This window comes from Protopterus annectens, chromosome 3.part1 (genome assembly GCF_019279795.1).
Source record: "Protopterus annectens isolate FY-2018-M chromosome 3.part1, PAN1.0, whole genome shotgun sequence".
Taxonomy (NCBI): domain Eukaryota; kingdom Metazoa; phylum Chordata; order Ceratodontiformes; family Protopteridae; genus Protopterus; species Protopterus annectens.
Window position 1 is genome coordinate 973785750 of NC_056732.1, and position 25653 is coordinate 973811402.

The window sequence follows — 25653 nt, forward strand, 5'->3', positions numbered from 1 at the left end:
CCTTTGTTCCCCCCATTATTTGTGGCTTTGTCCAGATTTCTTGCTGTAAGAGGTTGAGAGGTAGGAATGACATGAGGTAAAGTACATGAACTGTGTTCTAGAATACCTGGCAATTTGCATTTTTATTACACAATGCCATCTGCTACCACCATGTTTATATGATTACACATCAAGTTGGACATACATATGATTTCCCATAAAAAAGAGTGGTTATTTCAGATTTCAAATCAGAATTACCTAAAAAAGCACAACGATAAGCTGTGAAAATGTAAAATGTCTTTTTTGTTATTTTTGATTCAAAAATAAATCCACTTATTTTTTGAAAATAAAAAGAATTAGACTTAAAAAGACAGGTAATAGCTGAAAATATTTAGGTCACAAAGATGACTGTAGTCACTCTTCACTGCACTCGAATCACTAGAAGTCACTATTTTTTAAATGGTATTCATGCTCTGCTGTTACATGCTAACTTTATTTGACTAGAAGCTAAAGCTGTAAGATTTACTCAAAATTATTTTCGCTGCTGGGATCACAGTAAACATTAAGTAAAGTTGCAAGTAAAAAACATCATACATGCCAGCAGAAGAACACAATCTAGCTACTTTTTAGTCATACCAATAACCTAGATATAACAACCTTTCAACACCTAACAAAAGCAAGCATTTGTGTATCCATATAGATATGCTACATATTTTAGAGTGGAATATGAACAGCAAAAGGGAAGTCAGAGAAGGGGTATTTTTGTTTCTGCATTTTAAATATTATTGCAGCCCTGATTTAAGCTAATTGGATATTTTCAGAAGGATCCTTCATATACTGGCATTATGAAATAAAATGTGGCTTATATCTGGGTAAAAGGATGCTCAACTGGTTAGAGCTTTCACCTTTCTTTTAAAGGAAAAGTCAGTCAGATATTTTCAGAACATTTACATAGTATGCAAGCTGCCAGTCCTGTCTACTTGCTTCCACTTTTTATTTAAAATTATGTCTTCTTCCAAATGCCAGCATGAAGTAGACGGAGATTCTGTAAGATGAAGCCCGTTAAAAGTGAGCCACTGAGACTAGCATGGCATTTTAGACAGGATGCATAAAAAGTAAACATCAATTGCCATCTATAAATCTACATGACTTGTCACCTGTTATAGCCAACATACAGGTCTGCAAGTGATAACACATTATATTACAGGGATAATCCAGGAAATTATGTCAAAGTTTACTGCTTTTCAAAAAGAAAGTCCATACTGGGAAAATCACCTGATACACCTGGTTTTCACAGTAATGAAGACAATCAAGTCCATGGCAGGATTTCAAGGAAAATGTATTATTTACATTCATTTATTTATTTATTTATTTATTTCACTTTGTTGACTGAGTTAGTTCCATTAGGTAAGCAGCCTCTTTTCATGGAAGATCCAAAATGGAATTCACACCATCTAGGGGACTTTAAGCCAGGATATCAAGAAACTTGCTCTATTCTTTTCTATAAGCGATGGCACATCCTTTACACCAGAGTTACCCCCAACTCAAGAAGAATGGACCTCAGTTTAAAATCTCATCTGGGGGACAGCACACACAGTAGTGCAGCACCCTCCTTATGCTGCACTGCACTGTCAATATCAGAAAAATGAATCCGACCACCTGATGTGGGAATACAATCCACAGGCTTCTGATCTTTCTGCATCAAAGGTATGTGTGCTACCAGATAAGCCATTGATACTCACCTTTTACAAAGCAAGTTTTCTGTGGTCTGTTGAAAGTAAACAAGATATCCATAATCATTTTTCCAAATAATTCTTTTCATTTTTCATTGCAATCATGATTTGAAGAATATTGTTTCAAATTTTAAATGGGAAGTAACAGCAGAAGAAAATAAATCAGAATTGAAAGTGCAGTAATTCAAACTTATTACAGATTGCTTCTCCACTTCACCTGATGGAAGTCATCTTCTTTGCCTGTAAATTGAAACATAAACAGGATATTCTGATGTACAGAAAATGTAACAAGTGTACATACAAAGTCAAACACATTTCTTAATATGGTTAGAGAAACTGATAACAAATATTTCACTCTAGATCAGCACTTCACCAAAATGATGTTAGCAACTCTTGTTTGCAGTGAAGCATGTGCCAAAGGGCCAGCTGGGGTATGGAAGGGAGGACCTAACAGCTCTGGTTAGCGCTCCTTCTCTCAGTGGGAGAGTATGAAGCTGATTCTTGTCTGACTACAGTGTGTACACTCAGGTGGATGGGGCACAGGGGAATGCATGTGGTACCCTATGCACAAGAATGACCCTGATATCACTGTGTATTGTGGGTGGGAGTAATGGTTAGCAGTAAGCCAAAGACAAAGGCTCCCTTACCATCAAGGTGGTGCAATACTAGGAGACTCCCTTCTCCTCGCAGCCTTGTGGAGATTGAGAAGGGGCAGTCTAACACAGTAGATGGTGGAAGTAGGGGAATCAAAAAATGGAGACTCTCCTGAAAGTCAAACACATTCATATTTGTGTTGATACTGAGACATGGTTTCAGTGCAATGATGGCACTTCCTCTATACCAGGGCTTAGGGCCTATCATACTTTCAGGAGGGGAGTATCTGTATTTGTCCTTGTATTTGCATGGGTTTAACCAGGTGCTCTGGTTTCCTCCCTCATTCCAAAGACATGCAGGAGGTACATTGGGCACTCCAAACTGGCCATAGATGTGTGTGCATGTATGTGGCATGAAAAAATGACTGCAGAGGGCCTAGCCACCTGGTGGTGTACATATTAGCTCCAGGTGATGGTCACTGTTGATATGAAATCCTGACGCCATGTCCCAAATGGGAAAAAGGGGACTGATGTCAATGCTGATCTGTATTTGTAAGAAACACCATCATTCCATGCCAAATTCTCCTGAAGATCAAATCACGCTTAACAAATCCAAATATTACTTCACTGCTAGCTATAGATCCCATCAATGTTACCCAAAGATTATGGAAATTACCTTAATGCCACAGAGGGATTAATATCAAAGCAAGAAACATTCTTGCTAGAGGATGTTAGTTACCCAAGCATTGACTGGCACACTTGCACGTCTAGAAATGGATATGCAAATTCCAACACATTGTATCAATCTGCAAAACTACCACCTAGAGGCTCTGATATTCCTGACCAGGTCCTTACTAACCTAGCACCAGCCTGTATCCCTCCATGCAGCTCCACATCCTTGGTTAAATCTGACCACAAATCAATCAGGCTTAATGGTTAACATCCTACCACTAAATGAAACCATGTTTAGGGACTTCTCAAGGGTAAACCTACTTCAGCATACAGAAGGACTTCATGATATTCCCAACAAGTAGACCCAACTGAAAAGGCTGCAACATTCACATCCGATTTTTACCAGCATCTAAACAGCGGGTTTATATTACACTGACGAACGCTTAAATGTTCGAATCTCTAAAGGTCGACCTTTAGAGATTGTTAGATATTATGAATATAAGGCTGAAATTAATTCTGTTGTAAATATGTTGAAAGAAAAAGCTTGCTTAAATACAGAAACAGAGTTTAGTAATATGTGATCAGCAACCATACTAAATGACTGTGGCTTAAAAAAATAAGGAACTTGCTTATGAGTGTATTACACACACATCAAGAAAGCTGACTTCTTACAGACGTGACAAGAATGTAATCTGCTTTCACTGGACAACAGGACATGCTTTTCTAAGAAAGTTTAAAAATGTGCTTTTCTAATCCACAAGGCGTTTCCTTGAAGACAGTTTACTTATCAGCATTTGCACAAGAACAGATGTGTTAGCATTTGCATCATCAAGGCAGTATCTTTCCAAAACCAAGAGGGTGTGTGTTTAACTAAAATATGTATAAAAAGTCTGTATTAAATCTAGTTATGTTAGAGGTATGGTAGGGACACAAGTCCTGAGGTAAATGGTATATCTCTCACATCATCTGTACTATATGAGAAGTAAAGTTGGAACAGTACTTTTAAGCTGCAATGTTTGTCCAGTTTGGTTTACTATAAAAGTTATTGGTTACTGCTCTTAAAGACAGGTGCTGCAAAGTATATTCTCTCATCAGTGTATATTCTGCAAGTTTCTGTATGCGACAGACTGTGAATGCAAATATAACCAGACTTTGAATTTTAGCAGAATCCAGCCAGCAAGACTGAGTGTCTTGAGAAGACTTCAAATCCCACAGCAAGAGCAAGTAAGAAGCAGTAAGCAGAGAGTTCAGTATATTTTTTCAATGGCAAGCCAGCCGAGTGTCTAGCACCATATATTTTTTCAATGGCAAGCTAGCCTGCATCTGAACCTACACTCTGCATTCAAACACAGGGGGAGTGATGGTAAGCCCTGCAGAGGGTTACTTCAGTTAAATTGCAGTAACTAACATTTGTACGTATGTGTCAATTCTGAACAGAAGTATTCCAGTTTATGCAGCTTGCAGTAGTAAAGTTTTTTAGATGTCTACATCCGGAGTGAGACAGAAGTTCCAGTCACAGTGCCATAATTTCACTAAAGAAAAGGGGGATATCCACTAGCCCATCAGTCCACTGCCTGTTGTGCTTTCCCAGCTTCTCAAGTGACTTTGAAAAATTTCCAGCCATCTGCAACAACAGCCTGATCACCTGTTTTCTTGCTCACTGGTAAGACTTTTTCTCGTCACATTTTTTGTATGGATGCTATTCGACAGTTTGGATATTGGACAGTTTGCATATTATAAGACAGTCTGGATATTAGACAGTTTGGATGTTTAATTAGACAGTATGGATATTTTCATACATAATTCAAGCAAATGTAAAAAATTGCAATGTTGGTATACACAGCATATTAGTAAATGTAAAACCTTAGTAGGGCAGGTTGATAGTAAGGCATTATGCAAATGTATTACAATATTTAACTGGTATCTCAAAGAAAACTATGTGGGGTATGACAAATGTTTATTGTGTGACTCAACAAAAACTGCATTTTGTGTATTATGTCATAAAACAATGGACTGTGAAGACAGATCTGTTCAAGATAAAGAATTAACTAAGGCTAAAGTGTTTCTATTATATTCAGATGTTAAACAGTTATGTCCTGTCACCACATGTGAGTCAAATCAGTTACTGATAGAACCACTAGTACATTTTGTTACAAAAAATGTAGTAAACTTCTAAAAAAGAGACACAATGAGTTCAGGAAGTTTAGACAAGTTATACAAACATTTTTTCAAAAGTGCATAGGGGTTTCAGATTCAGCAGAACATGTTCCTGAGACATATCAGGCAGACCATGAGGAGACTCTTAAACAACAGTTACAAGATGAAGAAAATAGATTAGCTGAACTGACAGACTGACTTCCTTCATACATTGGGAAAGAGTAGGAAACTACAGATGATCTGTGAAAAAGAAATATATTTTATAATATGTTTGTGTTTTGAAAATGGTTAAGCTTACATGGTAGGATGGTGAAATACAAATCATTCTCAAATGTTTAAAACTTCCATTCAATTAAAGCAATATATTTATCAGTACTACAGTAAAGTATAGCATATGACTGACATTCTTAGCATAGTCAAAAGGTAAACAAAACTGTTCTAGTGTATAAAACTAAATAAAAATAGATAATAAGAGTAAAAAGTTAAAGTCACAAAACTGACATGATTGTATAAAGATATACAGATACAAGACAGACATGCATGCATGTTATTTTCATCTAGAGTACATTTGTTTACAATGCACAAAAGCAAAAGGCAGACAACAGCAAATATACATAATGTAAGTATAAACATACGTTAATTAAGCTAATATCTATTTTGTTTTTTACAATTTTTTTATAATTATATAGTAACACCACAACAAACAGTTAAAGTTCTGAATTTTAAAAAGAAATAAAATCACAGATAGAATTAGTCAAACAGTCTTTTTAAAATGAATGTCAGAACAGTTAAATAAATAAAAAAATACTGAAATCAAAAGTTAAAAAATATATATGATTAAAGGAAAAATGCTAAAAAAGGTTAATTGAAATGTGAGCTCAGACCTTCCTAAACTGGATGAATAGTTACAGGAAATGTTGAAAAGATAAGATAAGAAACAAGACTGCTAGACAAGTGGCTTGAGTTTTTCTAAAAACTTATTATTTAAAACATAATTGTTAAAATGTTCACATGCAACACTATTTGGTAATTATAATAAAACATCACAATTGTGCATATATGTCACTGATAAAAAATAAAAAAAAAAATCCTTAGTTACATCAAGTATAGCCAACAGATGGGTTATAGTATACATACAGTTTAAATAAAGTAGACAGGAGGGTACAAATAACTACTACTAGTAAAAGTAGACAGCAAAGGCAACAGAAAAGAAAACAAAAAATGATCAGATCAGACAAAGGTCTATAGTTTAATAACCTAATAAAGCAAATGCATAACCAAAGTGTTGGGCTGACATATATTATAAAGCAAATATACAATACTGCAGTTCTGCAGGGGGAGGGGTACTTTATCAGTTTTACACACTGTGTGAGCAGTATGTGTTGCAAAAGGGTCTGAAATAAAGCTAAGAGCAGAAGTTCCTTCTTAACAATACTCTTTCAGGGGGAGGGAAAAACAGGTATTAGTGCATTAGAAATATTGGTAAACAGATTAAACCTGATAGGATAAAATATTTTATAGCTGTCATTCTAGTTATTATTGTATTGTTTAGTATTAAATTGTATTTACAACCTGTTAAACTGTAAAGCTATACAAAAGATGGTTTAAAAAAACAAGAGATGGCTTAAAATTGATAACAGCTATACAAGAGACAGTAAAGATATGTAAAAAAATTGAACAAGATTGGTCACTATTTCAATATGTTTTTGGCAATATTAATGCTATTAAATTTGTAAGATTAGACTAAATTTACTTTATAGTCTTTGTATGTACAAATACAGAAGAATTCAGTACAAATTAAATTAATGTCTAGCAATGAATATGTGTGAAAAACCATGTTTTAAAAAAATTGGGTTCAGGATAGCTGCTAGATTGAAATGCATGAATAGCAAACAGTCTGTGTAAATACATACTGTACAGAATACATTGTAATAAGTTTAAAAGTAATTTGTCAAGTTGTAATATCACTGGTTTTACCCCAGTAAAATAATTGCTTTCAAATATTTTTTATCTAAGCCCAGTTCAGTATTTTACCAAGATGTTAATGAGCAGTTCAAAAACATGATCACAATGTTATGGTTAAAATGACATTGAAACTGTATATTTTCAGTAGTGTATAAATGCTTGCAGTAGCACATGGTTCTTGTCTCTTATAGTTAATTCAACAAGTTGCAAAGAGTTAATGAAACAGTTCTAAGTCATAAATTAAATTCTGTAATTGCAAAAGAATAAATTAATCAAGTTAAACTAAAGCAGACACAGCTCATAACTGATAAAATATTTTCACAGAATGGTCTGCAAAAGAAAAAGTTGTTAAATACATTCAGTTTTGGTAGTGACACTTAATATCATTGTATTAACTATGTAAAACTGCATTTTGATCAAAAGAAGACTACAAGTTTGTTTCTTGTGTTTTCTATATAATGTGATAAAAAATACATATCAGTATAAAATGTTTTGAGTATGTTTAAAAACAGAGGGAATTGTTAGATATTATGAATATAAGGCTGAAATTAATTCTGTTGTAAATATGTTGAAAGAAAAAGGTTGCTTAAATACAGAAACAGAGTTTAGTAATATGTGATCAGCAACCATACTAAATGACTATGGCTTAAAAAAATAAGGAACTTGCTTATGAGTGTATTACACACACATCAAGAAAGCCGACTTCTTACAGACATGACAAGAATGTAACCTGCTTTCACTGGACAACAGGACATGCTTTTCTGAGAAAGTTTAAAAATGTGCTTTTCTAATCCACAAGGCGTTTCCTTGAAGACAGTTTACTTATCAGCATTTGTACAAGAACAGATGTGTTAGCATTTGCGTCATCAAGGCAGTATCTTTCCAAAACCAAGAGGGTGTGTGTTTTTTGATGAGCCAGATGAGTGCATAGAGCCATATAATTTTTCAGAGATTGAGCATTTAAGTGTTCGAAAATGTAATAAAATAAACAAAAAAAAGGGAAACTGAAAAAGTTTTAGCAGGGGGGAAAGCCCCCTGCACCCCCACACCCCCCTACTTAAATATACCAACTCCGAGATCGCACTTCAGTGCATGGCAGAGCCGAAAGGAAATTTCCCATTCCCTACACTCTAGCGCGATCTTGGAATTGGTATATTTAAGTAGCGGGGGGGTGGGGGGGGTGCAGAGGGGCTTTGCACCCCATGCTTACACCCTTTTGTTTTTTTTTTGTTTTACTTTTTTTTTTAATTTTTAAATATATTCGAACACTTAAATGTTCAATCTCTAAAGGTCGACCTTTAGAGATTCGAACATTTAAGCATTCATTTATCTAATATAGACCCTAAACAGCTGCATAGAAAAGTTTGTACCTATTTGACCTAAATATAATGGTAACTGCAGGAATAAACCTTTTTGGTCAAACTCCCATATTAATATACTGAATAACAAAATAAGGAACAAATTAAACATTTTAAGAAATTTCCATCCCCTACCTCAATACCACAATGAAACATGCCAGCAAGGAACTTATGACACCATTAGAAAATGTAAAGCAGAGTACGAACTTAAGTTTACTACAGACACCTAAAGAAAAGTACAGCTAAGCTGAACTTACTGATAACTGCAGATGCTCTAATTCATCACTGCTGCAGTAGCCTATGGGTTGTATCCTACCAATGATACAGCAACTATCCAGCATCCCACAGCTCTAACCTCTCCCACACAGTCATTCTTGCTTTCTATAGGCTAATCCCCTTTAACAGTTAACTATAAAAGCAGTAAGAGTAACTAAAAGTGTTCAGTATTAGCTTGTCAAAAATGCAGGAAATGGTAAACAGCAGACAGACAAACCCAAGTCCCTAACTCTCTATAAAATGGGTTAATATCTAGCACCAGCGTTATGTAGATATCTGACGATGCATGACACGTAACCCACATAAGGGGCATCATTCAAAGATTTGTTTTTCAACTCTTTAAGCCTCATGTACTGTTCTCAAGAACAACTGATGTGAAATAGTCACTAGCCATAGATGAAATTCACTGTGTTTAGACTTTAAAATCATTCCAGTAGTGCAGCAGACTATTATAACAAAACAAGAAGTTATGTACTCACCATAACATTCAATGTATGTAGTCCATCTCGCCTCACATTCTTATCTGTGGGTTCGGAGCCAACTCGGCCGATTTGACTAGCTCGAAGTCTCTCATTGGCTGGGCTAAGTGGGTATCCCATGGTGCACTGCTCCATATCCCCAGATCTAGTTTGCTGCGAAAATCATTGTACTCCATACACACATCACAGTCATATAAAGAATAAGGAATAAAGAATAAACTAACCAAGGGGACTCTGTATTTGACAACCTAACCTCCAAATCCTCCAGGAAGGGGGAAGGTGGAAGGGTAAGTAAGAATGTGAGGCGAGATGGACTACATACATCGAATGTTATGGTGAGTACATAACTTCTTGATGTTATGTAGTCCTATCTCGCCTACATTCTTACCTGTGGGACAGCGTCCCTAGCACCTACATCCTGGGTGGCTCATTGGAAAATACTCCCGAGAACTGTGGAGCCAAAGGAAAACCTGCCCCTTGGATACCACGTCCAATTTGTAATGAGAAACAAAAGTGTGAGGAGAAGCCCAAGCAGCTGCAGCACATATATCATCCATTGACAATCTAGCTTGATAGGTTGTGGATGTAGAAACAGCCCGAGTAGAGTGTGCCTTGACTGGAAATGGCAGACTTTTACCTCCTGCTTGATAAATGAAAGAGATACAACTAGCTATCCATCTAGACAGCGTGACCTTGGATACCAGAGAACCCATTCGGTTTTCCAAAAAGGAGACAAAGAGTTGGTCAGATTTCCGGATATCTTTTGTCCGGTGTAGACAGAATCGTAACTGTCTATGTACATCCAATTGGTGAAATCTAAATTCTGCCTTGTTAGAAAAGTGGGGAAAGAAAATACGTAACTCAATGGACTGATTCATGTTAGACACGGAAGCCACTTTAGGGAGGAATGAGGGGTTTGGTCTAAGAGAGACCCTATCTTTATGGAAGATTAAATATGGGGTTTTATGGAGAGGGCTTGCATTCCAGAAACCCGCCTCGTTGACGTGACTGCTGTTAAGAATTCTGTTTTCCATGTCAAGAATTTTAACTCACAGGTAGCTGCAGGCTCAAAAGGGGGTAAAGTAAGGGCTTTTAGGACAAAATTGAGATCCCAGGGCATGATAGGTTCAGATACTGGGGGACGAAGCAACAGAGTACCTTTTAGAAATGCTTTGTATAGTCTGTGTGCCATGAGACTAGGTTCATTAGCTACATGGAAATTAGATATTGCCGCCAGCTGAACTTTGATGGTGGCTGATGCGGACCCCTGATAAAAAAGCATAGACAAGAACTGAATCTATTGGAGCTGTACAAGGGTCAATGCCTCTATGTATGGTTGAAGAAAGGGGAACCAGACCTGACGAGGCCAGTGTGGAGCAATCAGAATCATTCTGCTTCCCAAGGATTGCGCCTTCTGAATCACCCTCGACAGCAGGGGAAACGGAGGGAAGGCATAAAGCAGACCGGAGGGCCAATTGTGAACCATAGTGTCCCTGGGTGATTCCCCCTGTGGGGGGATCAGCGTGAGGTAGCTGCTGCATTTCGCATTGAGGGGGCTGGCAAAAAGGTCACAGCAAGGCTGACCCCATCTGCTGACGATTCGCTCTGCAACCAGGCGATTCAGGGACCACTTGTAAGGCATCAGGATAGCTCTGCTTAGCCTGTCTGCTATCACGTTGGACTTCCCTGGAATGTGCGTTGCCACCAGAAACCGTTGGGAAGCTATTGCCCAATGCCACACTCGCATAGCCTCTCTGCACAGAGGGTAAGACCGGGTTCCTCCTTGCTTGTTGAGATACCACACTACCGACATATTGTCTGAGTGTATCGCAATTGTCCCTAGAGGAAGAATGTTCTGAAGTGCCTGCAACGCAAGAAGCACTGCTCTCATCTCCAGGACATTTATGTGCAAGTGTATCTCGTGTTCCTGCCACGTGCCTTGGACTGTCCTGCCAAGATAGTGCCCCCCCACCCCATCTGGGAGGTGTCCGTGGTCACCATGGCAACAGGGACAGGTGGAAAGAAGGGCTTTCCCCCGTTCAAACTGTTGGTGCACAGCCACCAACAGAGGTCCTGCTTGCATCTGTCCGTGAGTAAGATGGGATGAGACAGTGGGAGTCTTTGGAGGGACCATTGAGCAAACAGAAACCACTGAAGAAGTCTCATGTGTAATCTAGCTAGAGGGACCAACATGATGGTTGCTGCCATGGTCCCTAGGAGTTGGAGAACCAGTCTTGCCTTTGCTCGTCTCAGGGGCATCAGCCTGTGTATTTGTTGTTGTAATGCTGTTGATCCTTTCTTGTGGTAAATATGCTCGTATTCGAATGGTGTCTAAGTCTGCTCCTATAAATGTGACACACTGTGAGGGCAATAAGGCAGATTTTTCCCAATTTATTGCTATGCCCAACTGGTGACATAGATTGATGGTAGTGTCCCTGGTCTGGACTAGTTGATAAGCAAAAAACACAAGAGTTCACCACAGAACGCCAAATTTAATGAATGAAGCTTTCGGGTTCTCAACCCTTCATCAGCATATACAATCATTTAATTAATCCCATTTATATAGAGGTATAGTTAATGTCACATGATCAAAACCAGCCACTAAAAAATCACATTCATAAAAAATAACCTATTATAATATAAAATATAAATCCAAAAATTACCGCTAGTTCTCCCAAAGTATCCTGCTGCAAAACGTGTGAAACAATTCAAGTAACTGGAACAGTAGTCAGGATACACCACGAGAAGTCCAAGATAATCAATAAAAATGTTCATCAATTCTATCATGCACAGTTTAAAAATGTTAGCGAAATGTAAATCAAGAAGTTAGAAATAGCGACAAATTGTCTATTATCCAAGCGCTATATGTTTCTAGACAATGATGCATAACGAAAGTTAAAATTGTAGATAGGACTTTAGATTTAGTGGATATCCATATAAATATATATATTTTTTATATGTTTATGGATTTATAGATTAATTGATTTATCATATAGTTATGTACATGTTTTATGTGAGCTCTTTTACAAACATAATACGAGCATAAACTTGAAATAAGATATGTGAAGCGCATGAAAGTGAATTATGAATAAATGAAAGGAAAACTATGCACAACATATATCAAAACTTTATAAAGTGGAACAAGCTTTTAATGCATTTAGGAATACAAGTTAGAATATGAATTGTGACTGCTTAGATATTGTTAGGACTCTGAAATAAATTGACATTATACTTGCATAGAAGAATGGAGCTATATCTTTAAAGTCCTGATTGACTGAATATGTAACAAGCTCCTAATTGATATAATTAAGAACTACTTAGATTGTATAAAAAGGTTTCAGTGACTTGTGTTAGTAGATCTGATGAAGCGTGCGTTTAAGCACGTGAAAGCGCTTATCTTCTGCAGTTTTTATGGAATAAAAGAATTTTATTGATTATCTTGGACTTCTCGTGGTGTATCCTGACTACTGTTCCAGTTACTTGAATAATATAAAATATACAAAATTAATACAAGAACTATGACAATTACATATAAAAAATTGCTATTATTATTAGGAGCCAGTCGTCCAGGTATGGAAACACCTGGAATCCGGGACATCTCAAGTGAGCCGTCACCACCGCCATACATTTGGTGAACACCCTGGGGGCTGTGGTGAGACCAAAGGGCAGGGCCCGAAACTGGAAGTGACTGGCTCCCAGCCGGAAGCGTAGGTGACTCCTGGATGCTCTGTCCATTTTGACATGGTAGTAAGCATCCTTGAGGTCGATGGAGCACATCCATACCTCCTCTCCCAGCAATGGGAGAATCGACTGTAGTGTGACCATACGGAATTTGGACTTGTGTACGTGATTGTTGAGTTTGCTGAGATCTAGTATGGGTCTCCGGTCCCCTGTTCTTTTCGACACCAAAAAGAATCTTGAGTAAGTCCCTAATCCGATTTGGTCTGAGGGGACACGTTGGATAGCTCCTTTTTCTAGCAGCTGCGAGACCTCTGAGGCTGCTTGATCCCTTTGACTGGGTGGTACGTCCGGGATTTTTCTAATTGGCAGGGGTACTGAAGAGAATGGGATGAGGTAACCTCCGGAAATTATCTGTAATACCCATCGGTCCTGGGTAATTTTTTTCCAGGTTTCCGGGTATAAGGAAATTCGGCCACCGACTGGCTCCGGATAAGCGCAGTCGGGCACACTCTCAGGAATGAGAGTATGGAGAACCACAGAAGGAGTCACGGTCTCCCGAATTGCGGGGGCCCCCTCTGCCTCTGGGGCGACATCTCCCTGAATAACTCCCCCCTCCCCTGCCTCTGGAGGGGGGTTCACCTTGTGCAGCAGGAAAAAACCTCTGTGATTTCTTGAACCACATCCCCCCCCCCCCACTGGGCCTTGGGATAAGGCCTAGAAGGAAGGGAAAAATGAACCCCTATGGCAGACAGCGTCTTTCCCTCTTGCTTGCACCTGGTGAGGGTGTCTTTCACTTTGGTCCCAAACAAGGAGGAACCATCAAAGGGGGCGTCAGTGAAGGAAGACTTGAAAGACTCCACAAAGTGACACAGGCACAGCCAGGCTTTCCTCCTAAGGGCGACCCCTGAGCTTGCTGCCCTACTCGCTCACTCGGCTGCATACGAAATGAGCTGCATGAATAAGTTGACAATGGAGTTGAGGGTAGAGACCTGGGCATTAGCCGACTGAGCCACCACCTCAGGAACGTTACCCACAAGAGTATCTCTTAACTCTTTGAGGAGATCTCTCTGGAGCAGAGTGAAATGCGACAAGTAATTCAGCGACCGCAATGTAAAGGTTGCTGATGAGAGGGTACGCTTCCCGTACTGGTCCATAGTCCTAGACTCCTTTTTAGGAGGATGGACGGATGAAGAAGATTCTGCTACTTCCTTCTGGGTGGCCGCCACCACCATGGCATCTACAGGGACTCCTTTAGACAGAAACTCTTTGCCCTGGCGAGCAGAAAGAAATTTGTTGGGACGCCTGGGCACGGGCTCCACAGAATCAGGATTCTCCCACACTCTTCGACAAATCAGGTCAAGGAGTTCGTCAAAGGGTGGAGACACCCAGGAGGCGGAGGGTTGAGCACCGAAAGCCTTAAGGAATACTGACTCCTCCTCGGAAGGGGCTTTGTAAGGCCAGTCACCTCTTTGTTTCAGTATCTCCATGATATCGGAGAAGGAAACATCATCAGAAGATGACTTGGGGGACCCCTCCGATTCCTCGAGGTCAGTATCAGAGGTGAGGGACTCATCTTGGGAGTCTATGTGCTTCCTCTTGCACGTTTTCTTTCTGGGGGGCTCTTCAGGCACCAACTCTGAGGGACCCTCAGAAAGTTGGAGACCACTTGTGGGGGTATCCCTAGGCTCTGGTGCTCTGCTGTCTAAGGATGGATGGTGAACAGAAGTTCTCACCGGAGTGGTGGGGGACAGAGTGACCGACCCACCTGATGTAGCTGATGACCTGGCCGGCGCGGTCCGCATATTCTCGAAGGCCGCCCCCCCCGAGTCCGAGGAGTGACCAGTCTCCGGGGCCATGACAGGAATCGGAGTTCCCCGAGCCGAAGCACCGAGAGGGAGGCTCGGAACTGAAATAACTGCCGAGATGTCCCCCTCAGGCCCAACCGAAGAGTCCCGAGTCCCGAACTGCGATGACGGAGCTGACTGGGTCAGAGCCGATGTCGGCACCGATGGAGCCAAATGGGGCATTGGAGCCGGCATAGAAACATCACGCGGCGCGGAACACTCCGGCTCCGAAGACAGAGATGCACTCGGAGGAGGAATGATCAAGGAAGGTGTCGGGACGGGCTCTGGAGCCGAAAATAATTTCGCCAAAACCGGTGACTGGAGGAGCTTCTGAACCACCCTATCCACATCCACATCTGAAAGGGTCCTGGAGGATATGGAGGACAGGGATGGAGAATGCAATCTCCTCTCAGGAGATTGCAGTTTAATACTAGGCGATCGGCACCTAGGAGGTTCCAAAACAATTGGAGCCGACGCCAGTTCCATAGATATCGATCCTTCCTGCGGCCCAGAGGACAGTGGAGCCGAGGAGGTCGATGCAGTCCTAGTCATTTTCTCCGGAGGCTCCGATGAAGCTGACGGAGCCGGAGATCTCTTTTTTGACTTGCCAGATTTAGGCTTGTTACTGGAAGCCGAATCCATAGCCTCTTCAAAAGAGGGTTTCAAAAGTCCCTTTAAGATTAGTTTATTTTTTCTCTCTTGGAGAACTCTAGGGCTGAAAGCATGACAAAAGCTGCAGGATTCCTGCAGATGGATGGCCCCTAAACAGTAGACACAGATGGAATGTCCATCGGTTATGGACATTTTGTACCCGCATTTTGAACACTTTTTAAATCCCGAAGGTTTATGCTCCTTCGTATCCTTAGATATTTTGACCCCAAAACACATAAAAACCAAGTCAATACAAGGAAGGCGTTCACTCTATAAAGGCAGGAACGACACTGAGGTAATCAACACCAAAGCCGCGATCAAACTGCACACAACTCTAGCACAATTTTAACCAAGGAACACAAGGAGAGGGTAGCCAAAACCTCTAATTTAAATGGTTTGGTAAACACAGAAGGAAACAGAGGAGAACTAGGCCCTCTAACTGAAACGGGCTTAACCCGGGGAACAGTAAGAGGGATACCACACAAAACTCGCAAAAATTCACAGTAATCAAGTCAAACACACCAGACAACTTTAAGCAATAGCTATGAAAATAGCTTTTGATTGAATCAAACTTCTCTAAAAGAAGAAAAGAAGGTACTTCGCAACAGCCATGCGAGACCACGTCCTAGCTACATGAGCGGCAAACGAGATCTGGGGATATGGAGCAGTGCACCATGGGATACCCACTTAGCCCAGCCAATGAGAGACTTTGAGCTAGTAAAATCGGCCGAGTTGGAGCCGATATTCAGCTCCGAACCCACAGGTATGAATGTAGGCGAGATAGGACTACATAACATCTAATTATTCCTTCTTAGGGAAAGAAGGGAGGATAGCTTTACTGTTACAGTGACTTGTCCTTGAAAATGGCACAGTTGTGTAACCGAATCACCATAACAGAAGATAGTCAAGTACAGCCACTATTGCAATCTCAACTTTTCAGAGAGCTATAATGGAGGCCCTATACAGATGTCTGGTCAAACCTTCACAGCACCCTTCCTTCTTTGCTGTGCTGAAGTTGCTTTACTTCAGGTCATGCCAGTTTTTTTTTTTATGCCTCTCCCCGTACTGTAGTGTCAGCCTAGGGAAAAAATGATACAGACCCAGTGTGATTTCCTGCAATTTCTGACTTGACACCTGAGAGTTCTAGCCTTCCTGAAGGACCTGACCAATAAACTATAAGGAAAGAGGAGACAATGGAAAAAAGTGGAAGGGAGAAGGGACATGGGCACTCACTTCCGCTATAAGGATCTCCGGAAGATAGAGGGGATGGTGGGAGGGGATCAGACTGGAATACTGGGTAGAAGAGGATGGATTCATGCTTTTCAATATAGCAGATGGAAACCTAGCTCTAGTCCTACAGATAAAGTCATATCAATAATGTTTAGGAATGACATGGAATGAAGACTACGCAGCTTCCTCTAAAATGTTCTGCACAGTCTCATTTTTCAGATAAGTAGCAACTGTGGCCATGGTAAAGTGTGCAGCGGCCTACTACTGACTTTGTGACAAAAGACAATGCAAGTGGTTTATCCCTTTAGAAACAGTCTGCTTGGACATATAACCTTTTATTTGCAGCAAAAGCTGGAAACAGTCTGTATTTCTGATGTTTTTAGTTCTGACCAGGGAAACTTTCACTTGCCTGCGATCATCCAAGGAATGCAGAATTATTTCCCCTTTGTTCTGGGGTACATGGAAAAGAATGAAAAGCTAGACAGCCTGGTTTGGGGTCACAAGTAATGAGTTTTGGGATTGAAAGAAGAGTTTGTGCACAGGGTCATTCTGTGTTTGTGAAATATCAGGAAAGGTTCTTTACACATTAAAGATTGGAGTTCTGAGATTCTCCTGACTGATATGAGTGCAACGAAAAAAATGTTTTCCAGGCAAAATACTTTAAGGTTGTAATTACTAATGCTTCAAATGTTGACTTGGTCAGCTTTTCCAGCATAATGTTAAGATCTCAAGCTGAACCAAAGGTCTGCTGTTGGGGGAATGGGTGCAGAATTATGTTCCAAACCTGATTGATAGATGATTTTAATGCCAGTGAGGGGATCTAATGGTAAACAGGAAGAAAAGTCTTGAAGATGCACCTTTACTGCAGTGTATGCTAAGCCAGTAGAAAAAAGTTTGGAGTGCTACTGAAGAACCACTGGCAATCCCCATTTAGCATGCAGGTTTTCCTCTTCTGACATCCCAGGGTAAATCTGTTGAATATACCAGGTAAGACTTCCTGGCACATGGCCTCCTAGCCACTCAAACAATTTTTGGCATACCATTACAGTAAATGTAATCAAAGGGGAAGTAAGGTCATTCAAGCTACTAGTCTCATGGTGGGGTGTATAACACTCCTTCTGTGGTGTAAACAGGCCCTCTGTACGGAGTCAGAAATCCAGAATACTGTAACAACAATGTAGAAGGTAGAAGAAGCAGTGTTGTCTGGGTCAGAAAGGTGCAATAAGTATCATTGTTGCCTTGTCCTTCTTAAACTTTTAAATAACCCTGAGGAGTAATAGAAATAGAGGAAAAGCATATATAGAGAGACGACTCCAATTTGGGGAAGAGGTGATCACTGTCCAAGCTAGTCTATGAGGTACTCTGAAACAAAATCATCTCAGCTGCTTGCTGTGCAAACACTCAAAGTGGTCTTTATCTGGATAACACTTCTGCTATTAAGGTCTAGGAATATTTATCTGTCCAACATCTATTCATGTGGGTCCACATAAGAATCCCTTGTCTAACTGATCTGCTAAGGATTTCTCCTGTTGGGGTACGTATAAAGTTGTCAGAAGCAACTTGTGTTGGATGGCCTAACTCCAGTCCAGCATGGCTACCTTGCATACGTGACAAGAATGAGTACCCATCCCTCCATTTACGCAACACATTACTGTAGCGTTACCTGGTCACTTGAGCCTATATTTCCACTATGAAAGGCTTTATTTGGTGCTCCTGATCTTCCTTTGCTGCCTGGTCATGAACAGGAGTCTGTATCATCTAGAAACTACACTGTGAACCCCTTGGTCTGTAGAGCGGGAAAAGAAGGAAGATGAATGGACTGATTCAAGGAAAAATTGTTAATTACCTTGGGCATAAAAGGTCTGGTATGAAAAGACACCCTGTCCTTGCGGGAAAAAAACAAAAAAAGGAAGAACTGCCATGAGTGCTTGAAATTCAGGCACCATCTTGGCACAAGTAAGAGCTACCAACAAAACAGTCTTCAAAATATAGTATCAGCTAAGGAGTAGACAAGTTAGGGTGACAGAGATCTCTTGTCTTGTGTGAGATGATCCATTCTGTGAGATAACTTGTGACTGCCCCTGGCCAGATGAAACAGAAGGGGGGACCAGTGCGTTTGGGCAAAAAGGGGTCACCATCAATATTTTGGGTGTGACCCACATGATATTGTGCAGAACCTTTGGCAGCACAGGAAGATGGGGACAGGCATACGGAAACATCCCCTTCCAAGGAAAAGATATGGTGTCCACTTTCCAAGCTAGAGAACTTGGCACTCTGGAACAGAACAGAACAAAGGATGTATGTCTGTTCAGAGAGGAGGCAAAAAGATCTACCTGAGGAGTACCACATCAATGCACAATGTCTACAAACAAAAACTGAAGCATCCACTCATGAGGATTTGTCCTGGACCTGCTCAGTCTGCCACCAGACGGTGCTCTGAAGAAATGTAGGCTGTCTGAAGAAAATAATGGTGGGCTGCAAAATTCCAAGCCTGAAGAGCCAGTCTTCAAAGAAGATAAGAGGTCCTCTTGCCTTGCTTGCTGATGTGCCTCATGACTATGGTATTGTCGGTAAAAACATTTAGAGGACCTGGAATCCAAAAGGATTGAAAAGTCTTAACAGCTAGAAGTAGAGCCCTCATCTCCCGATGTTGATATGTTCTGTCAGTTGTTGATGGGATCAAAGATCTTGAACTTTTAGATTGTTGGAGACTCATTAGCCGTCATCAGAAGCATCCATGTACAGCTCCTGAACAGGGAGGGGAACCTGAAAAGGCAGACTTGGACTCTGGGAAAATCTGGTGAATCCACCAGTGGAGCATCAGCTTGACACAAGGTAATACAGGAACCAGATAATCTAGCGTGTGGCAGTGCTGGAGCCAAACAGTCTTAACATACCACTAAAATTTCCTCATGTGGAATTTGGCAAAAGGTAACATGGGGATGGCGGATGCTTTGTACCTCAGAGCTTGGAGAAACTCCTTTGTAGGAAGGACTGGAAGAGGAAGAAGACACTAGAAATAAGCAGAGGACCTTGGGAGGTAGGAGACAAGCCAACACTGGAATATTCTGAATCCCGGAACCCAAAAACATGTGGTCCTCAGAAGGAGTCAACAAGCCGTTTTCAGATTAAGGGTGAACACGACACTGTGCAAAATTAGCACACTGAACTGCTGATTCTGAAGCAGGAGCAGCTGAGAGGGGGTTTGAATTAAAAGATCATCCAAATAAGGGCATATTTGAATTCCCTGAAGTCTGCAGATGGCAACCACAGGGGACAGACATTTAGTAAAGACCCTTAGAGCTGTAGCTAGACCAAAAGGCAATGCAAATAACTGATGATGAGAGGAAGAAACAGAGAAATGTAAACACTTCCTGATGAGGGTGAATAGGAATGTGGAGCTAAGTGCCCTTCACATCCAGAGATACCAGAAAGGCTTGAGGAAGCAACAGGGGGAAAAGTATCTGAAGAGACAACCTTCTAGAATGGGCCACCATGACCTCTTCTTCCTGGGAACCAGAAACATTCTGGAATAAAACACTGATCCTTGCTGAGAAAAGGGGACAGGATGAATGGTTTCCTCTTCCACCAGATCCTGCAGAACCAAAGGATAATGAGAACACTGGCAAGGAAGAGGATGAGCAAGGCCAGAAAATGCAGGAAGGGACTTCCAAACTATAAAATAACAATTTTAGATAACAGAGAGCACCCAGGTCTCTGTGACTATTGATTACCAAACAGGCAAAGAAAGAGTCAACCTGAGGGACAGAGAAATCTGGGTGAGGAGAGGCTGGATGTCGGGCAGAGGCAGATTTGTCAGGAAAATAAGGTTTTTGGCCCTTAGATCTCTGATAGGGCTTGTCTGGGAAAAATTCACTTAGGAACCTGCTTGCTCTTAGCAGGCTATCTAGGCTGCCTGCAGACAAAAACAGGTTTAGATGGATAATTCCTCTGGACCTTAGGGACAGTAGAAACAAAGATTTGCTTCAGGTTCTGCATAACCTTATGCATATCCTTTCCAGATTTTAAACAATTCTGCAGCAGCAGTACCAAAGAGATTCTGGTTGCTTAAAGGATAATGTAAAGTTTGGCCTTGATGTCTTCATGTAAAGCTTGAAGACACTACCAACAGCATCTATTCATAACAGATATAGATGCAGCAGCCCTAGAAGAGGCATCAGCAGCATTATAACTGCATTTGGCTAACAAAGTTCACAGATGGCTGCAAACCGGGAGCCATTATTGAATCCCCAAATGATGTGGATATTCTACTAAAGGGCCTTACAGAAACAGATGCTTGGTGCCAGAGCCATGGGCTCAAGCTGAATGCCAAGAAGTGTATAGTTATGCCCTCTGGGAAAAACCATGTACCCATGAATTACCACATAGGTGGCAGTACATTAAACACCGAAAGTGTGATAAGAGACTTAGGAACACAGGTGGACAGTGGTCTCACCTTCGATAACCACATCGTCAAAATAGTCAGGAAATCCTTCTATGTAGCACACCTCATCACTAATGGCTTTTCATCCAGAAAAAAGGAGGTCATTGTCCCACTGTACTCATCCCTCATTAGACCCATCATAGAGTACAACGCCCCATTTGGTATGTACCTCACAAGACATCTGCAACAACTGGAAAGGCTGCAGAAACACCTCACTAAAAGAATCACAGGCCTAAAGCAGATGCCCTATGCTGACCAACTAAAAAAACTCCAGCTATATTCTGTCGCATATCGTCTACTCAGAGGCGATCTCTGCTTAACATGCAAGGCCATGTCAAACCCAGAGCTGTTGGACACGCTACACTTAAAGAAGTCCCAATCCATCAGAGCCACACGCTCCATGGATCTAAACCTTGTTATCACAATGAACAAAACATGCTGGAGGGATAGGTTCCTGACCCAGAGACTCCCCATACTCTGGAATAGACTTCCCAAACATGTCAAGCAGAGCGCCTCCTTGGCCCTCTTCAAAAGGAACCTTTGCGACTGAATGGGAGATAGGAAATTTACCCGGAGGATCACGTCAGTCGCCCTGCTAGACAGGGGTTCAGGGAAGTAAATATTGTGGGAAGAAATAGCCAGGGAATTTTTATGGCTAGGCTTGTACAGGCCCTAGGGCTGACAGCCTAGTACCAACCTATGAACCTATTTAATGGAACGGTGAATCACCTGACAGGTAGAACTCAAGAGAGAAAGGGCAAAAGTCTTACTGTCTGAATCAGGCAAACAAGTCAAACCCTCCCACCCCCGAGTTGGGAGAGAACAGCCAGGACATATCTAATTATGTGGGTCTGATAAATAATGGCCCTGAAGGCCAAAGTAGCAGAAGTATACTTTTTTTCCTAAAGCAAGGCTGTCCTTGTCAGAAGGAAAAAGTTTGGATGGTTTATCTGTGGACATGAAAACAACAACAGACTCAGTTTGAAGGACTGTTGTACAAAATCTTGTGATCCTCAGGGACTTTATAAAATCTGTTTGGCTTCTTAGGAGTTGAAGGTTAAGAATCAAGAGCCTGAGATACTGCAGAAAATGTATTTAAAACAGGAAGGACTGCAAAAGGTCTGGACGAGTGCATTTGCAAGAATTTATAGCATCTCTTTTCATCATAAAAAGTATTCCATTATGCAGACCTCTGTATATCCAAAAGACAATTCTTCAAAAGGAGAATCAGGAGACAATGCATCTTCTTCATCAGATCCCAAGGCTAGAGGACAGTGGATCTGGGAAAAGTATGCCAAATACTCTTCACCAAAATCCAACTTTTTTCAAAAGAATCAGAATCCCTCTGCCTTTTAGAAGGGATGGAGGACCAGGGAGCAGAAGCAGGACACACAACTATCGTGGGGACTCAGGGCCATAAGGACACTCAATGAACAGCCCCTGAGTACAGTCCTGACACGGTCTGTCAAGATCATTAACCACAGAAGCCACGTATTTGTATTTTTTGTTTCTTTTTTAAAGGGACATCTATTTTAACAAATTTAGGAGGTACAGACCCCTGCCTAAATTCAATTAGGGTACCAGGCACCTCTTCCCTAACTAATACTTGGGGCATCCACCTAGGTCCCACAGATATAATCAGCCATGCCTTTCAGTCTACATGTGCATCAGTTGTATGCACAACCATGGTGGATATGCTGGTAGACAGCTCCATACTGGCCTCTAACTGGGTTGTGGTAGAGGGAACCGACACTGGATGGTCCAAGGGTTTTTCATCCAACCCGATTGGAATGTCCGGTGGAGGCTGGCCAGCAGCAGGATAAGTATGTGACTTTTTGGCTTTTTTCTAAAGTGGTAGTCGAACTTCAGGGCAGGTGGATTCAGCCATGGTATCCTAAGCCAAGGGCTACAGACGTTGGTTTTCTAAACAAACAGAGAGGGATGACAGATGACTGTGGAGTGTCTTAGAAAAAAATGCCTGACAAATTTCACACTGTGTATGGTTGTGTGTAGCAACCAAATAAAAAAGGCACTTCTGGTGTCAATCTTTATGGGGAACTGTCTCCCCCACACTCACATTTTCTCTTCCCGGATGACTTGAAAGCAAACTACAAGGAGGATAAAAGAAAGGAAGAAACCCCAGTGGGGCACTTTAATTTAGAAGGCTCCGTACATGAACCAACTCTTGTGAACAACATACAGACAAAACTCAAAGGTAGTGTTTGGACTTGTGGCAAACAAGTTCTGAGGATTAGGCATCTGTACATCACATATGGACCTTACACCTTGCACGTAGTACACACATCTGACATATGATGCCTGGAACGTGTAAAGGTTTTGGTATACTGGCCAGACGATTGGCTGTCCACAACAGGATATCCCACGTGTAAAGAATATTGCAACAGTGATAAGAAAGGACATCTGAGGATTACTGTAACAGTGATCTAATGAAGATGCTATGTTTGATCTGTTGCTGAGATTTTGGTAGGTCCTTGGGTTACACAGTTAATGTTTGGAAAACAAAATCTATGGCCATCTACCTTCTGAACATGGGTTTTCCTTTCCTTTGGGGATATGCATTACTTCCTTACCTGAGTATCATGCTTGGCCATAATATTTGGCTTCCAGTGCCTGACAAATATGCTATGATGACTAAAATGTAAACAGTTCTTTAAAAGATGGGCTTATCTGCAGTTAACCTTTCTCAGGTCCAGTACACATTTATTTTACCTTAATTATTACATATTTTCATAGGCAATTTTGGCAGATCCTCCCTTTTATTTAATTTATTAAAATGATTGATGTCAAACTTTTGGTGGTATGGTAAGACAACAAGAGTGGTCCAAGTTAAAAGTCACTCAGCCAAATCAGTTGGGTAGGGACTGGATGTTTAAGTTTTAGAAATGTTATCAAACAGCTGTGCATCTAAGGTTTTATTACTTATACACTCACATTTTAATGCAAAATGGACAAAGCTTTTGGTTGAAGGACATGATGGCCCTGATGATGTTTTTACAGTGGTACTTGACAGACCCTTCAGTAGTGTTGCATGTAACCTGACATCAATAAAGCATCTTAGTAGACAACCATTTGGCATTTAGTACATTGGCAATGTAAGACTGGTTGTTCAGTTTTCTTTCTATTCATGCAAACACACGACGAGGGAACAACCCATTTGATATGCTGGTCTGGTTACAAAGACACAGGAGCAGATGATTCAAGGGGGGTACTTTCATGTGAAGTTTTTAAAGCTAGGTTAGAACCATCTAGGGATAATCACTTCTGACACATTATCATCTTCAGTTCCCCCTTTTTCCCATACTCTACTTAGAGTCGGTGTGTCATGTCAACTGTTGCCCTCTCTCGATTTAATGCCACTCTCCTAATGCCACTCTCCTACCTGTCACAGGACTTCTCTCTCACCATACATCCATCTATTTGCTGGACACCCTTATTTCCTATTGCCTTCTTGTCTGTTCCAAATTTTGTTCACCAGATTGTCTTCTGCTTTTTGGCACATGCGCCCAAACCACCGTAATCTCTGCAATTAAATTTACATTGGTTTTGTGCTCTAATGTCTTCATTTCTTTTTCTGTCCCACAGTGTGTATCCTACCACCCTTCTCATGCACTTCATCTCCATCATGTCTAGTTTCATCAACTAATCTACCTTTACTGCCTAGGTTTCTATAGCATACAGTAGTACTGGACATGCCACTGTTTTGTAAACCTGACTTTTCAGATTCTTTGGCATTCTTCTGTCATACAATACCCCTGACACTCTGTGGCAGTTGGCTGCAGCCCCTCTGATTGTATCTCTGGCCTCTTCATTCAGATTTTCCTTCTTCTCACTGACCAACCCAGATCATTGAAGCTGTTAACCTGTTCCAATATTTTCCCTTCTACCTTAATTTTCAGCTTCTTCTGATTTCTCCAATTTGTTGCCATTACAGCTGTCTTATCTGCACTCAGTTTCATCTTGTTTGCCTTCAGTTTTGCGTTCCATTCCCTTAGCCTTTGCTGAAATTCTTGCTTAGAGTCTGCCTGTAATGCCACATCATATACATAAAGCAGCTTGTTCATCTGTCCTCTCCAACCTGTTTGCTGATTTCATCCATTACCAAAATGGACAGCAGCAGGCTCAGAGCTGAACCCTGATGCACACTCATTCACACTGGAAACCCCTTTGCAAGACTGAACACTTGTCTTTGGATCCTTCTACACAGCCTTCACTAATTCTACCAATGTTTCTGTGACTTCAAACCAAAACAGGACTGCCAAAATCAGTTTTCCTGGGACCCTGTCATATGCTTTCTCCAAGTCCAGGAATGTCCAGTTCCTCATCTCTAGCTTCTTCTCAACTATCGGTTAGTTGTGCTGTACTCTGATATGAATCCAAACCGTGTATCTCCCATCCTACTTTCTACTACTCTGCATATTCATTTATCAGTCACCCTTTTCAGAACTTACGTGCAGTGTGACATGAGTTTGATACCTCTGTAATACCCACTGTTGTGGATGTGCCCTTTGTTCTTATACCCTGGCACTAATATGACTATTCTCCAGTCTTACCCCCTACTGCTATGAGTAAC

The 25653-nt window shown here is 41.0% G+C and overlaps 1 protein-coding gene across 2 annotated transcripts in view; it reads right to left on the minus strand.

Annotated features, from left to right (window-relative positions):
- Positions 1-354: 354 nt before the first annotated feature.
- LACTB2 (lactamase beta 2) overlaps positions 355-25653 on the minus strand; it is a 736830-nt gene continuing 711531 nt past the window's right edge. For both annotated transcript variants that reach the window (XM_044067148.1, XM_044067149.1), the window contains exon 8: positions 355-1952. In XM_044067148.1, the coding sequence (XP_043923083.1) occupies positions 1906-1952 (47 nt within the window). In that variant the 3' untranslated portion in view covers positions 355-1905. The remainder of the gene's footprint in view (positions 1953-25653) is intronic.